General features: G+C 40.9%; 1 protein-coding gene across 10 annotated transcripts in view; it reads left to right on the top strand.

Moving 5' to 3' along the window:
- The window catches only part of GARRE1 (granule associated Rac and RHOG effector 1), a 77601-nt gene that overhangs the window by 39644 nt on the left and 21010 nt on the right, over positions 1–16947 (top strand). For 9 of the 10 annotated variants that reach the window (XM_037021584.2, XM_037021586.2, XM_073225820.1 and 6 more), the window contains exons 3-6: positions 9795–9998; positions 16101–16241; positions 16458–16553; positions 16676–16837. In XM_037021584.2, coding sequence (XP_036877479.2) covers positions 9795–9998; positions 16101–16241; positions 16458–16553; positions 16676–16837 — 603 coding nt within the window. Of the gene's footprint in view, positions 1–1489; positions 9637–9794; positions 9999–16100; positions 16242–16457; positions 16554–16675; positions 16838–16947 lie in introns of those variants that run through there. The other variant, XM_017668989.3, reaches the window with a different exon arrangement.

Raw genomic sequence — 16947 nt, 5'->3', positions numbered from 1 at the left:
TTATTCCCTTACATATATCCTTTATTCCCCTAACAGCACACTCATTATTTATAGTATTGGCTCATAGTTTGAAAGAATAAGCATACATTTCCAAGGCATAGCAAATGTTATGCGTGATTTTTCATTCGTGGATGAGTGCTTCACTTGTAATTTCCCCCATGCCTCTTGGTGATATCACTCTCAAAGTAAGCTCAAGGGTGGCGACTGGTAGTGAGAACTGGCTTGTGCAAAAGACTTGAGACAAGATCTGTGCTCAAGATTTTTCAGGAACAGCAAGAAGGCCGGTGCAGCAAGGGCAGAGAGGAAGGATACGAAATAAGTTCAAAGAATAGTCAGGGGCCAGATCATGTAGAGACTTTAGGACAGAGTGAGGAGTTGGGGTTTTCTTCTCATTGTAATGGAAAGCCATTGGATTTTGAGCAAGGGAGTGAAATAATTTGATTTCTGTTTTGTAAGGCTTCCTGTGTGGAAAGTAGCCTTCGAGCGAGAGAGGAGACTGCTAGTTGCCTCCCAATATCCAGTCTCCCTTTCCACCTTTAGTAACAAAACTCTGGAGTTTTGTTTTCAGAAATACTGTGCTGGAAAAGGGCTGTTTCCCAACCTTCCTTACACCTAGGAGTGGTCACTTGCATAATTTCTGGTCCGTGAAGATGTGACTAGAGGTTTTAGTTGTGTGTCCTGGAAATCTGCCTTAGAGGGAAAAAGGGTGCTCCTCTCTCCTCTCCCAATCTTCTGCTATCTAGAATGCAGGTGAAATAAAAAGGTCATTTAGCCATGTAGAACCCAGAGGTAATTTATGATTGCAACCTTTTCCCGGGGATGCAAAGCAGAAAGGTGGGAACTGGGTTCCTTGTGATACCCATGATACTTGGAAGTTGCCACTGCAGCTATTGACTGCCTAACCCTACATTTATTCTTTATATTGTTTTATTGGCTTTTTTTTTGCATCATTGATATACAATCTTATGCTCAGGTTTCAGATGAGCAACATTGTGGTTACTACATTCTTCCCTATTATCAAATCCCCACCACATACCCCATTACAGTCACTATCCATCAGCATAGTAAGATGCTGTAGAGTCACTACTTGTCTTCTCTGTGCTATACTGCCTTCCCCGTGCCCCCCCACACACACCCATATTACATGTGTTAATCATAATGCCTCTTAATCCCCTTATTTGTCCCTTCCCTCCCACCCTCCCCAGTCCCTTTCCCTTTGGCTACCGTTAGTCCATTCTTGGGTTCTGTGAGTCTGCTGCTGTTTTGTTCCTTCAGTTTTTGCTTTGTTGTTATACTCCACAGATGAGTGAAATCATTTGGTACTTGTCTTTCTCTGCTTGACTTATTTCACTGAGCATAATACTCTCTGGCTCCACCCATGTTGTTGCAAATGGTAGGATTTGTTTTCTTCTTATGGCTGAATAATATTCCATTGTTTATATGTACCATGTCTTTATCCATTCATCTACTGATGGACACTTATGTTGCCTCCATTTCTTGGCTTTTGTAAATAGTGCTGTGATAGACATAGAGGTGCATATGTCTTTTTGAATCTTTGATCTGTTTTCTTCGGGTAAATTCCTAGAAGTGGAATTCCTGGGTCAAATAGTATTTCTATTTTTAGTTTTTTGAGGAACTTCCATACTGCTTTCCACAATGGTTGAACTAGTTTACATTCCTACCAGCAGTGTTGGAGGGTTCCCCTTTCTCTGCATCCTTGCCAGCATTTGTTGCTTGTCTTTTGCATGTTGGCCGTCCTAACTGGTGTGAGGTGATATCTCATTGTGGTTCTAATTTGCATTTCCCTGATGATTAGTGATGGGGAGCATCTTTTCATATGCCTGTTGGCCATCTGAATTTCTTCTTTAGAGAAGTGTCTGTTCAGATCCTCCTCTCATTTTTTAATCAGGTCATTTGCTTTTTTGGTGTCGAGGCATCTGAGTTCTTTATATATTTTGGATATTCACCCCTTGTCAGATATGTCATGTATGAATATATTCTATCCCATACTGTAGGATGCCTCTTTGTTCTGTTGATGGTGTCCTTTGCTATACAGAAGCTTTTTAGTTTGATGTAGTTGCACGTGTTCATTTTTGCTTTTGTTTCCCTTACCCGAGGAGATGTGTTCAGGAACCTACATTTATTTTACCTTAGAAAGAAGCAGCCGTCTTATTTAAGAGTGCATTTTATTGTTGTTGTTTTGTGTAGATAAGTCTGATCCTAATTGAATGGAAACAGGAAGATAGTTAAGGCTATTACATTCATCCAAGCTAGAGAGGACTATAGCTTGGAATAGAATGGTAGCAGACAAGGAAACTAGAAGCAGTTGAGCTTGTGTATGTATGTGTAGTAAATTTTATATATAACATAAAATTTGCTATCTTAACAGTCATTTTTAATTGAAGTATAGTTGACTACCTTAACTATTTTTACATGTACAGTTCAGAGGCATTAAGTATATTCATATTGTTGTGTAGCCATCTCCACTATCCACCTCCAGAACTTTTTCATCTTCCCAAACTGAAACCTTATACCCATTAAACAGTAACTCCCCATTCATCCCTCCCCGCAGACCCCTGGTAACTGTCATTCTACCTTCTGTCTCTGTGAATTGGCTATTGCAGTTGCCTTATATAAGTGGAATCATTCACTGTTTGCCTTTTTGTGACTGGTTTATTTCACTTAGCATAATGTCTTTAAGGCTCATCCATGTTGTAGCATGTATCAGAATTTCCTTCCTCTTTGAGGCTGATAGATATTCTAACAGTTGTTTTCTTTTTTTTTTACAGTTAATATATGTTTATTATAACAAATTTAGACAATATGAATGTATACAGTAGAAAATGAAGATCTCACTATTCCCCACTCCATTCCCTGCGTGTTAATATATGTCCTTTTTATTTTCTATAGCAGTGGTATTTTGAATGTAACACTGGGGAGTGTGTGTGTGAGAGGAGAGAGACAGACAGACAGGGACAGAGAGAGGGAGAAGTCAAAGATGATTCCACAGTTTTTGACATGAGCACCTGGGTCACTGGTAGTGCTGTTTACTGGGATAAGGAGCAGTGGGGGAAGAGTAGGCTGGAGTAATAGAATACCATGTCTGCAATGTCTGTTAGACTTCCAAGAGGTGATGTCAAGTCTTTGGATATACACATCTGGAGGGCAGGACTGAGGTCCAGAATGGAGATGTGAACTTGGGAATCATCAGTCAGTAGATGGTATTTAAAGCTATAACACTGGAAGAATTTGTCAAGGAAGTGCATGAGCTAGGGAAGCAAAGTGGAATCCAAGCATTTAGTCTATTTCTGGGTCACTCCAGCAGTTAGAGGTCAGGAGATAAACAGGAAAATGAATGGGAAGTAGCCAAGAAGTACACAGAAGGAATAGCCAGAGAGTAGGGAAGAGAATGGAGGCCAAGGAAAAAAGGGAAGCAAATGTTTCAAGAAGGAGGGAGGGGTCCACCATCTCAGATGCTGCTGAGAGGAAGTGTGAGACTCCCTTCCCACCTTAGCCCAAGACTTGCCACAGTTACCACCAGTTGGAATACCACATAAATAAACATGGCTGGAAGGTGCCAAATGGGGATGGTGATCCCTATCTTAAGGAGGAAAACATAGGTGTATTTAGGACCATTATCACTTAGGGTGCAGGGGCCCTCCTGTGTGACATGTAATGAAAATAATATGTATGGAAATGAATTTCCAATTGTGAATTCCCTCTTTGTCCTTTTAGTCAGTTTATCAGTTGCTATACTTTAGTATTTTCTTCTTAAGTCCAATACCTTTAACCACTCAGCTATCCCGGTGATAATATTTTCTTCTTGATTGAAGTGACAATTTTTAATAAAAAATACATTCACATCAACAAAAGGAATTTCCTGAACTCTATAGGCCCCGAGGTTATAAGCTGTCTAGGTGACCTAAGTATATTTTTATTTTTTCCCTGTATAAACTCACAATATTAATTTGCTTGTTAATGGAGGAAATGCATTTTGAGTGGAAAATGCAGGGTGATGCTGGAATCATCTAAGAGCAGAATCCTTTGGCTACCATAATTAATATGGACTTAGTTACCTTGAGTGGCATTTTACTTTTTCATGTCCTGAATGGTATTTTATATTATCCTTATCAGAAATGTTCAGATTTATAGCAACATAGCCAAAATACAACTGCCTATGTGTGTTGGCATGGCAATATGTTTTTGACACATTTTATTTTGGAAAGCAGTCTTTAAAACAATATGCCATATGATCTAGTTTTTGTCAAAAAAGATCTACAAGTATAGGCTGTTTAGGAAACATGTAAGCAGTGGTTCTGTCTCTTAGTAATGTTTGTATTTGTTTGTTTAGTCTATCTTGTTTTCCCTAATTTACTTACAACAAATTATATTACTGATGTAAAAGGTTTTGTGCACCACGGTACTTGGCGCATGAAGTAGGAGGTCAGAAACTGTCTCTGTTAATATTTCCACCAGCAGTAAAACAGCTGCCCAGAGGCAGAATGTACTCCTGTCAGAAGGATTAGTCTTTGGTGTTGTCTCAGCTCACCTCAGGCATGTGTTCGCTTTCTTTCCTTCCCTAGTTTGTCCCCTGTACATACCATGGCAGCATCTCTAGGCTCTTGGTTAATGCTAATGGTGAAGAGATGTTTTTTGTTGGTCTGTTAGTTGCTTTTTTATTTTTAAACATTTAAACACTCACTGTGATCAGTTTTTAGGTCAGACTAAATGTGTCAGTTTCAGTAAGCTTGTGTTTTGCATTTTTGTGCTGTAATCTAATCTTCATATAGTACTTCCCATAGTCCAGGCATGGTCCACTGCATTCTCTATTGCTCTGGAGACGTGTCTAGGTCTTTGTGTACTATTCTGGTCTATTGGTTATGTCATTAAGTAATGATTCTGGAATTATAAGAACAAAAGAGCAAGGTTGAGGACACTTGGAACCAACTGTAATATTTAAGGTATAAGTAAGTACTCGAGAAAGAAATGATTGAATGACTGTGGGATTTCTAATAAAAGCAGCTAGTCTGAATCGACTTCATTTCATTCACTCTAAACTTTTAACTGATCAGAAATAAGTGCTGGAACCCCTGAAAATGTTTGACAGTATGGTATATGTGACAGTTTTATTGGTTCTTCACTCTGCAAGGAAGTGAGAAGGATGGATTGCTTAGTGAGGTTAAGCAGAAAATGAACTTTGACATTATGTGTATGGATGTGAAAATCTCAAGGCGTGCTGGGAGATGAGGTAGACTTGTCACTCCATAATCCCAACACTTTCAAATATTAAGGGCTGAGTCAGGCTCTGTCCCTAGAAAAGCAATAACTAAAACCAACTTTTGAAATATTCTGGGAAAGTAGAGTTGAATTGATTATCAGCAACTGTGGTGATGTAGCAAGGGTGGTCTTTTGGGGATCAAAATAGGATGACCTTTAACTAGTAACTATTTTAACTAATAAAATATAAACATGACAAAAAAAGGGGGCGGGGGATTATATCCATGAACACCACCACCGTAGCAGCAGGTATAGTACATATATAGGAGAATGGGAAAATGAACATGTACCCTTTTCCTCCACCATCAAGGATTCCCAGAAATGAAGGTTTCATTTTAGTTAGATCCTTAATGGGTATTTAATAGTCCAGAATGCTCTGTGGAGATTTAGAGACAGAAGTGGAAAGATCACTGATTGTTTATATTCAGGAAATTGGGCCTGTATGAGGAATTTAGGTCACACCAAACGGTTTCTCTTAATGCAAAAGTCTGATAATGGTCTCACATTGCCTCAAATTCCATCAACTTGGCATGCCTTAGTTGTGAAAGGATTTATTTTTTTAAACACAAATGCCAAGGGTAAGATTAAATCCAATTGCTTTCCTCGTAATTCTTAAATAAGACTGATGTGCTGAAGGACTGAACAAATATTTTTGGGTTTGGAATTCCTCAAGAGGTCAGAGAAGCTGTTCTTTCTCTCAAGCTGCAAGTGCCCTCTCCCTGTTTAACATCTCTGTTTCCGGCCAGTCTTAGCAGCTGCTCCCTGCTGTAGATATTTAAGCTTTGAGACTCATGCCACACAGGAGTGCCATAGGCCATCCTACTTACGGCTCTTGACCCAGTCCTTTTTCCACTGTCAGAGAAGATTGAGCCATGCATCTCAGTCTCCATTTCCACCCCGAGGTCTGAAACTTTACAAGAGATACCAGGGTTACTGAACTGGGCCCTGTCCTCTTCTTAGTATCTGCCTGCTCTTGTGGCCACATCCTGGATCTTGTTACAGGGGGACAGAGCAGCCTGGTGCTTAGGATCACAGCTTTTGGAGTCAAACAGACTGGCATCAGATCTCTGCTGCACCACTTATTACCTCTTGACACTAAAGCAAGTTTCTTTCTCTCTAAGCCTCAGTGTTGCTTTCTGTAAAATGGATGAATTGCCCTCACCCCACAGAGTCCCTTCAGTGCATCTAAAGTGCTTGGTATGGGTTGAGCACTCAATTAATGGTAGCTATTGAAAGAGCTGGAATTACATAGCTGCACTGATGTTTTAAACTCAAACATCTCTCCCTTTGACCACTCCCCTCATCTGTTCTCCAGCTTGCCACCTCTGTTCTGCAGCCTCACTGAATCTCACAGTCTAGGAAACGTTCTCTATGTGAAGGAGATATAGCTACCCAGTCCTGCGGTCATATGCTTCCAAGTTCATAACCTTACAGTCTACATTTCTGTCTGGGTTTCTGAGGAAGACCCCAAGGACTGGCCCATCTCTGGGTGAAGGAGAGTGCGGTCTGTTATGGGAAGGGAGCTGGGCTAAGACAGGAGACATGGTAGAGGAAAGATGGGCATGGGCAGACTGGAGGTAGAACCCTTCCTCTCAAGAGAAAGTAGTGTTTATGCATCTGTTACTTTAGGTAAACTTTTTAAAACTTTTTATGTGTCTGTTACTTTTAGGTAAATACGGATATTCTGTTGAAAAGTTTTTTCAAGGTCCAGGGTAACCATTGGTTTGATTGGCTTTTAATGAAATGTTTACAACACAAATATTTTATCACAACCATATTTGAATTGATGTTCCATGCATCATGGGTAGGAGGGGGGAGATGCTGAGCTTTTGTTCTTATCATTCCTTATTTATAGGGAAGAAATTTAAATGACTCACCCAAGGTCCAATATGTAATACACCCTGCAGAGTGAATGTCCCGTGTGGGCACCAGGGACTCTGTGTCAGGCCTTCAGAGCCCTTTCCCAAATTTTCTCTTTGGGAAGTGGAGAGGGGTGGCTGTCTCTTCCCCTGGTCCTTTCCCCAGAGAGCCCATGCGTTTCCACATCACTCTCCGTCTTCCTTCTCAAGCAGCCCCTGACATTGTTTATCTACTTTTTGATTTGTTCCACCATTACAAGGTAACTCTTGAGGACAGGGACTGGCTCACTGTCTTTCTTGTAAGTATCCTTCTGGCTTTGTGCTTTGTATACATCGTGCATGCACATATTGCATATTTGCTGAAAGAATGAATGACTCAGTTGTATTGGTGAGAATCTGTGAGAATGTGACCCCAGAGCAAATGGTACATGGCATCTCCATTCCCCCTTCTCTTTCTTCTTTGCCATAACCTGCCAAGAGGGAGGAACAGGAGGAAGAGTTTGCGTTCCCAAGGATCCAGCTCCGCTCCTCCTGTGTTTGCTCTGTGTGGAGCTTCAGCACACCTTCATTCTGGCCTAAGCCAGTCAAGGTTGAGTTTCTGTCAATGCCAGGCCTCAGCTATATCCAACTGTTCAGAGCCTGTTGAAAGCAGTGGGCCACACTGGCTTTAGGCATGGACACTTGAGTCAAGTAACCACTCTGCACATCTAATTTGTATCCCCTTGACACAGTTTCATAACCTTTGTGTGCCTTCATCTTATTGGCTGTAAAATGGGAATGACCTCTTATGGTTGTTCCTAGGATTAACTGAAATAGTCCATGTGAAATTTAGCACAGGTGAGACACATCCTGAGTTTTCAGTTAAAGCTGGCTGTTGTACTATATACAGTACTAAATAAATATTTTTCATGTCACTTGTCTCTAGGTTGCTAGGCCTACTTCCTCTGTACCCCTCTCCCTGCCCCATCTGGCACAGGTCATTGATGGGCTGGAGTTTTGAGAGGGGTGTGAGTGGAGACCCAGGAGGTCTGGGTGGGACTTCAGATTGTACTGATTGCTCACTGTAGACGGGGGATGCTATGGTGTGAGGTTTGTGTGAGTCGGTTGGTTGGTTTTAGTTTGGTTCTGGTGATTTCCACAGGGGAAATAATTCAGAGGGAATAAGTGACACCCCCCCCCCCCAAGGAGCTTGCCTGATTTTCTACAGGAAGCAAAGGGGATAGAAAAAGGTAGCATCCTAAATGTGTGCTGGGAGTGAGTGGTCCAAGGTTGAGTCTTGTTTTCAGCTGCTCCAAGGGATAAGGCTGGGCCAGAATGTGGGCACTGGAGTTGGGTTTAGGTCCTTGTAAGAGGCAATGGAAACAGTTCCCCAGCTTTCATCACTGCCCCAAAGCAGTGCACTGAGTGCTGGCAGCAACTAGGCCTTCTCAGCTGTGCTCCTACCAGTTGAATAAATTGCCAACTCAATAAAGAAAAAGTTTTGTGAGTAAATAAATCTGTGTAAGCCAATGAGCATGATGTACCCTACATGAAAAAAATTTGTTATGGAAACGTGATAAGAGTTGCAAAAAATATTTGTTATTGTTGTCAAATTTGGTATGGGCAAAACAACTATAAAAGATTGGGGGAAGTATCAGTAATCAGGAAGGTCTCTGCTCAAACAGCTTTTCAGGTGGCAAGTTCTTGCTCTCCTTTATAAAGAAAAGCAATAGAAAAATCATAGAGAATTGTTTATTCTCTATGTTTATAACTTTTTACTGGCATTAACTGAGGAAAACAAACAGGGAACAACAGACAATGTCAGTAAATAGCTTTAGCCAGTGCCAGAGCTTGGCAGATAAATGCACATTGGTATCTTAAAGTGTTTATGGTTCAAAGTATTTTTAGTATATATATTGTTATAATTACAATAGGGTATAATAGTATACCCTAACACAGTATTATATATACTGTATTTTTAAAAATGAATTTCCTACTTTAATGGCTACTCACTCCATCAATCAATCAGCTGCTTATGTGTATCAGGTGAGTGGGTTTCTACTGTTACTGACAACTGGAGTTGTCCAGTGTGTTTTGTTGACTCCTAGAAGACTGGTCTGTCAGCTTTGTTTTGTAAGACTGGAAGTAAGACTTACAGCTATGTTAATAGTCATGTTAATAACACTGTTACCAAAATAACCTATATCTCTGGATTCTGTTCCCAAAGGAATGTCTTTTTATAGTCAAACTGACCTTTCAGATTTTTAATCACTTGGTTTTTACTCTGCCTTCCGAGTACTGTGTGGACGTAATTGGAATTATGGGTTGCTCTGGTTCAGCAGGAGCTCAAAAACAGTGAGGATTGTTGTGAGCCAGAGTCCCCCCTGTGAGGGGAGTGGAGAACAGGAGCGGGCACGGCTCGTGGGATGAGGGAAAACCTACTTGAACCTTGGAGCTTGCTATGTGGTTGAAACATTTGATTTCTAGGCATCAGGCACCAACTCCAAATATGAGAATAAAGGTAAATCCTTCTATAGCATGGTATTTTTTAACTTCAAATGGCTTCAGCTTTCCAGTTAATTGTTCCCTTCCTCTGGTCACATTGACAGTTGAACATGTATTGCACTAACATAGTAGCAACCCACAACCTAAAATTGCCTGGCTCTCTTGTTCTCGCAGGTGTTGGGGCGATGCTTCTTGACTGTGGTTCAGGTCCATTTCCAGTTTCTGACCCAGGCATTACAGAAGGTCCAGCCAGTAGCTCACTCTTGCTTTGCCGAGGTGTTTGTGCCAGAAAAGAAGAACAGCAGTGGTGGCATATCTGGCGTGGGCCACACACCCGAACTGGAGGAAGCTGTGCGATCCTGGCGCGGGGCTGCAGAGGTAATTCTGACTTTGGGCACATTGGTGCCCTGTGTTCAAATAGGAGAGGTTCCAGAGGACCTTTGCCTTTGCTTCTTAAAAGAGGCGTTTCATTTAGAAATGTGAGTTTTAAGCTATTACTATTAGCCTGTTCATTAATTTAACAGTGAATGTCTTTGTAAATGCCCACTTTGTGCCAAGTATGCACTAGGCACTGGGGTGACAGCCTCTGCTCACAGCCTCCTAGGAGAAAGGGCTTACAAAAACGGGTAGGGGATGGTGATGGAGGTGTGTGGGAGCCAAGAGAAAGGGCCCTGCTACTAGGAGCAGTGCACAAAGCTTCTGGAAGAGGGAACAGGGAACAAAGGCTGGAGCTGGAGCCTAAGTCTGGAAAGACAGGCTGTGGAAGGAGGGCCAATGGTCAGCCAGGCAACCAGGTGGGTAGTTGGTAACAACACATTTCTTACAGATATTTTAATACTCCTTTGTTTCCAAAGGGAGGAAAAAGCCTTCCAAGTTGAGACTTTACCTAAGACTTAGTGTTCCATTTTGCAGAGTAAAAGATAATTTATAGTTAACAAGTAGTATACTGATTTATTATATAATGTCTAGTTTGAATCCTTCCATAATTAAATTGGCAGTGTGTTTAATTTGATGTTTTAGAAGTCTCCTTTAATCAAGTTTCTAAACATGATTTTTCACATTTTCACATTGTGCTTTGCCTAATTTTCTTATTTTAATTTTATGTTGTTCTGCTGCATTGTTACTTCTTTTGAATTGCGTTCTGATTTCTTTTCCTGTTTGCTTGTTTGCTTTGGTTTCTCTTTCATGTTAAGGGCTTGAGCTTTCTGCAACTTTCTAGATGTTAATCAAAGCAGCCCTGAAATGCTACTTGGGGTTCAAATGTGGGAGTGGGACCTGCTGACTTCGTGATAGGTGGCTGGGCAGTGGAGTCCAGAACTTGACCTTGGCATCTTACCACCCTTTGTGTTCTCTGGGCTGCTGAGCTCCAACCTCTGTATTATGGAACTCACATTCCAGTCCTTAGTACCTACCTGTCTCACATCTTCTCCAGTCCACCTGTTGGTATCATTCATGCTGAGAATTCAGCCCACATAAGCCTTAGTATGTTGACCTTTTCCTTCACCCATTTCAGTCTGCCCAGGCCTTTCTGCCCTCCTTTTGTTTCTAGCCGGTGACCCTGCCTCACACTGCACCGAGAAAATAGAATTCACCCTGGCAATAGCTCCTCCTCACCACACCCTTTCAAACAACACCTGTCAGACCCTCTTCTCTTCCTTCCACTTCATTACCTCCTGTCCAGGGCCTGCCCAGTCCCCACCCTTCCCATAGCTTCCAGGCTTCTGCAGTGGGAACCTGTGTTTTCTCTCCCTCCTCCTCAGCATGCTCCCACCAGTATATAAACATGCTTGCAAACACAAACCTGCCCTGCCTGCCCTGCCCTTTCTCTGCTCTTTTCATAGCCAGGTTCTTGGAAGAATTGTCTACCTCACCTTGGATTCATTATAAAAAAGTGATCATGAAACATCCGAAACATATAGGAAATGTCATAATCTATCTATCATCCTCTTAGCTTTGTCAGGTGAAACATAACTCTGCCAAGTTTGTGTCATGCCTTTTATTTTTCACAGAAAAATAGTATTACAAATGCAGTTGAATCCTCTTTGTACCTCTCCACTATCTTATTCATATCCATTCCTCTCTAGAGATAAATTCTTCTGAATTGGAGTCTGTAATTCCTGGGCATATTTTGTATTTCTACCCTGTACACATATATCTGTAAATAATGTATTATTTTGCACAGTATGAAACTTTATATAAATGGCATCATTCAGCTCGCTGAAATCTGGCTTCCACTCCTACACAAGAACGTGCCTTCTCTTGTCAGGGTCACTGGTGCCTTCTGTGTTGCTAAATGCAGGGAAACTTTTGACTCCATTCAGCCCCTTGCAGCAACATGAGCTTTCGGAAACCCTCTCTTTGTGTGGCCTCCCTGGGCCAGGCAGCTTAGGTCTCCTCGTACTCATGGGCCATTCTCTCCATTTCTTTTGCTAGATTCTCCTCTTCAGTGCAGCTTATTTATAAATGCGAGTTATTCAAGGCTCACTTCCAGGTGCCCTTTTCCCTAGGGGGTCTCCATCTAGTCTTGGAACTTTAGAAACCTGTGTGTTGGGGGCCCTCAAATGTTGTGACCAGTCCGCTTCTCCTGTGGGCTCCTAGCCCCTGTATTCAGCTTCTTCTTGCCTCAGGTATCCAGAAGGCTCAGGCTTAGCTTTGCCCACATACCTAAGCCTCCCCAAATCTCCCCAACCCAGTAAGCGGTGCCATCACACACGGGGTTGTTCAAGCAAGAAACCTGAGATTTATCTTCCGGTCTCTCTGTCACATGTACATCCAGTCCATAAGGAAGCCCTGGCAGGTCCTAGCTCAAAAATATTATTCCAGATCTGCCCTTTCCATGACCACTATCACTGCCCTAGTTCAGTGAATCATTACTCTCTGATACCTGCAGTAGCTAGACTCTCTTCTCCCCTCCCTGTCTTGCCATCCATCCTTCATCTCTTTCTATTTAAAATTGGATAATGTTACTCTCCGCACTTTATTCAACATAATACTGGAGGTCCTAGCCATGGCAATCAGACAAAACAAAGAAATACAAGGCATCCAGATTGGTAAGGAAGAAGTCAAACTGTCACTATTTTCAGATGACATGATATTATACATAAAAAACCCTAAAGACTCCACTCCAAAACTACTAGAACTAATATCGGAATTCAGCAAAGTTGTAGGATACAAAATTAACACACAGAAATCTGTGGCTTTCCTATACACTAGGAATGAACTAATAGAAAGATGCAATTCCATTCACAATTGCATCAAAAAGAATAAAATACCTAGAAATAAACCTAACCAAAGAAGTGAAAGACCTATACCCTGAAAACTATAAGACACTCTTAAGAGAAATTAAAGACACTAACAAATGGAAACTCATCCCATGCTCCTGGCTAGGAAGAATTAATATCATCAAAATGGCCATCCTGCCCAAAGCAATATACAGATTTGATGCAATCCCTATCAAATTGCCAATAACATTCTTCGATGAACTAGAACAAATAGTTCAAAAATTCATATGGAAACACCAAAGACCCCGAATAGCCAAAGCAGTCCTGAGAAGGAAGAATAAAATGGGGATGATCTTGCTCCCCAACATCAAGCTCTACTACAAAGCCATAGTAATCAAGACAATTTGGTACTGGCACAAGAACAGAGCCACAGACCAGTGAAACAGAATAGAGACCCCAGATATTAACCCAAACATATATGGTCAGTTAATATATGATAAAGGAGCCATGGACATACAATGGGGAAATGACAGCCTCTTCAACAGCTGGTGTTGGCAAAATTGGACAGCTACATGTAAGAGAATGAAACTGGATCATTGTCTAACCCCATACACTAAACTTGAAATGGTTCAAAGATTTGAATGTAAGTCATGAAACCATAAAACTATTAGAAAAAAACATATGCAAAAATCTCTTAGACATAAACATGAGTGACTTCTTCATGAACATATCTTCCCGGGCAAGGGAAACAAGAGCAAAAATGAACAAGTGGGACTATATGAAACTAAAAAGCTTCTGTACAGCAAAGAACACCATCAATAGAACAAAAAGGCATCCTACAGTATGGGAGAATATATTCACAAATGACATATCCGATAAAGGGTTGACATGCAAAATATATAAAGAGCTCACACACCTCAACAAAAAGAAGCAAATAATCCAATTATAAAATGGGCAGAGGAGCTGAACAGACACTTCTCCAAAGAAGAAATTCAGACAACCAACAGACACATGAAAAGATGCTCCACATTGCTAATTATCAGGGAAATGCAAATGAAAAGCACAATGAGGTAGCACCTCACACCAGTTAGGATGGCCACCATCCAAAAGACAACAACAAATGTTGGCGAGGATGTGGAGAAAGGGGAACCCTCCTACACTGCTGGTGGGAATGTAAATTACTTCAACCATTGTAGAAAGCAGGTGGAAGTACCTCGAAAAACTAAAAGTAAAAGTACTATTTGACCCAGGAATTCCACTCGTAGGAATTTATCCTGAGAATGCAGGAGTACAGTTTGAAAAAGACATATGCATCCCTATGTTTATTGCAGTACTATTTACAATAGCCACGAAATGGAAGCAGCCTAAATGTCCATCAGTAGATGAATGGATAAAGAAGATGTGGTACATATACACAATAGAATGTTATTCAGCCATAGGAAGAAACAAATCCTACCATTTGCAACAACATAGATGGAGCTAGAGGGTATTACACTCAGTGAAATAAGCCAGGCGGAGAAAGACAAGTATCATATGATTTCACTCATCTGTGGAGTATAAGAACAAAGCAAAAATTGAAGGAACAAAATAACAACAGACTCACAGAACCCAAGAATGGACTAACAGTTACCAAAGGGAAAGGGACTGGGGAGGATGGGTGGGAAGGGAGGGATAAGTGGGAAAAAGGGCATTACGATTAGCAGACATAATGTGGTGGTGGGGCACGGGGAAGGCAGTACTACCCAGAGAAGACAATTACTGATTCTATAGCATCTTACTACGCTGAAGGACAGTGACTGTAATGGGGTATGTGGTGGGGACTTGATAATGGGGGGAGTCTAGTAACCACAATGTTGCTCATGTGATTGTACATTAGTGATACCAAAAAAAAAAAAAAACTGGATGATGTTGCTCTCTATTCCCTTAAGGTAAAGTGTGGTCCCCTCGCCTTGGCCTGCCTCCTCCTACATAGTCCTGCCTTGCTTGCCAGTCTTACCTGTGGCCACTGGCCCCTTTACTCACTGGCTTCTCGTTTCCTTGATGTCTGCCTGTCTTACTACTCCTCCCACCCACACCTGCTGACTCTTCCCCCTCCTCGATTTCTGAGCCAAAATGCTGATTTCTCAGTGTCTGGAGTATTCCATGTTACAGTTGGGTTCCCTCAGTGTGTTTTCTCCATTTTCAATTTCTTAAATGTTTTTTGTTTGCTTTTTCAGCCCCTGAGGCTGCCAGGTAAGAACCAGGTTTGGTGCTCCATTGTCTCTCCGGTGAAACCTAACACAAGACCCTGTGGGATAAATATTTGACTTAATGAAAAGATTCTTAGAATCAAATGGCTTTAAACTGTGAGACTCAGGTTCAGGGAACAATTGGAATGGTAGTCATATGTAATTTGTGAAGCTTTGGTACTTTATAGCATTATAGCTGTTAGTTACTCTCCTGTAGTCCTGCAATTTTGATAAATATTAACGACTTTTACAGAGGCCTGGAAGAAGAAAAATTAACTGTTAAATACATATTGTTGCATATGTATTATTGCAACAAAAACAGACATTGAAAAATTAAAAGACATTTCATCCTGAATCCCTCCTCCCATCTAATACATCAAATAAAAAATTTTTTCTGTTCTGTAGTCCTGATCCATGTGTATTGATTACTTACATTTCATCATTATAAGACAGATTAGCTTCTTGTTTTTCTGCCCTGCTTATATACTCTTCATAAACATAATAACTGAATAGTTAAGTATTTAATTTTTCTGTGCAGATTTCAAAAGCTCTGTTTTTCCTTTAACATTCCAATGTATTTTTTTCCCGGCTCTGTATTGGCATGCCTTTTTGCTTTGGTGTATAGGAACACACAATGATATATGTTCCTTTTTTTATGTTCCTTTTTTTTTTTTTTTTTTTTTTTAATTCTGGAAGCCCCAAGTGCCAATATTGTAAGTTATCTGTCTTTTTAAAGCAGAGAAATTTAAAATGTGAATGTTTTATATATATGAAAAACAACAGGTAGGTAAGTCTTTTTTCCAGGGTTTCTTAACTAAGGTAGTGCTGTGTCTGGCTTGTTTTCTCTTCAACATGCTTTATTTAATCTTTCCAAGTTTCTGGCTATTTATTTTGTAATACGAACAATCCATAATGTCTGGTTTATATTTAACATGTAGGTGGTTTCCTGCTTTATTTTACTTATTTTTTGTATTAAATTTTGCTAGTGTCTATAGCATCCTCTTTTACCTACCAATCATTCTATGTTTCAGGCAACATCAAGACTAAGAGAAAGAGGCTGTGATGGCCGCCTGGCAGGAATTGAAGTTCAACAGCTCTTCTGTTCTCAAAGTGCAGCAATTCCTGAACACCAGCTAAAAGAACTGAACATAAAAATTGACAGTGCTTTGCAAGTAAGTTTTTCAGAACTGGCACATTTATGCATGGAGGATAGAAAGAAGGGAGGAAGTTAAAGTTGTGATGTGGAACCAGTTGGGAAGAGTAGTAAGATAGTAGGTGGCCTCAAGTCTTCTAATAACTATAGAAATTTAAAATTTCTGTTTTCTTCAGACTTTGTCATTTTATAATCTGCAAAATAATCTTGATTCTTGAAAACAATTTCTTTACAGGCATATAAAATAGCTCTGGAAAGCTTAGGCCACTGTGAATATGCAATGAAAGCTGGTTTCCACCTGAATCCAAAAGCAATTGAAGCCAGTTTGCAGGTACACTATTCTTTCTGGTAGCTCTAGGAGCTCTGGTGTGGCAGTCTTGCCATATCAAGTCAACAGTGTCTTGACAGATGAGCTGTGGGTCACCTCTCCTCTCCTGTTCAAACCTTTTCCAGGGCTGCTGTAGCGATGCAGAAGCACAACAGACAGGGCGGAGGCAGACCCCTCCGCAGCCCATGCAGTGTGAGCTTCCCACCGTCCCTGTGCAAATAGGATCACACTTCCTGAAGGGTGTCTCTTTCAACGAGTCAGCCGCGGACAATCTGAAACTCAAGACGGTAGCTTTTAATGTGGTTTAACAACCTGAATGAATTTGGAAAAAGTGTTTTTAAAGGAACCTCATTGTTAGGAATTTAGATTAAAAAATAAAACTGAAGTCAAGGCAGGA

This window comes from Manis javanica, chromosome 17 (genome assembly GCF_040802235.1).
Source record: "Manis javanica isolate MJ-LG chromosome 17, MJ_LKY, whole genome shotgun sequence".
Lineage (NCBI taxonomy): Eukaryota > Metazoa > Chordata > Mammalia > Pholidota > Manidae > Manis > Manis javanica.
Note: the sequence above shows the minus strand (reverse complement) of the source record. Positions and strands in the feature narration are given on the sequence as shown.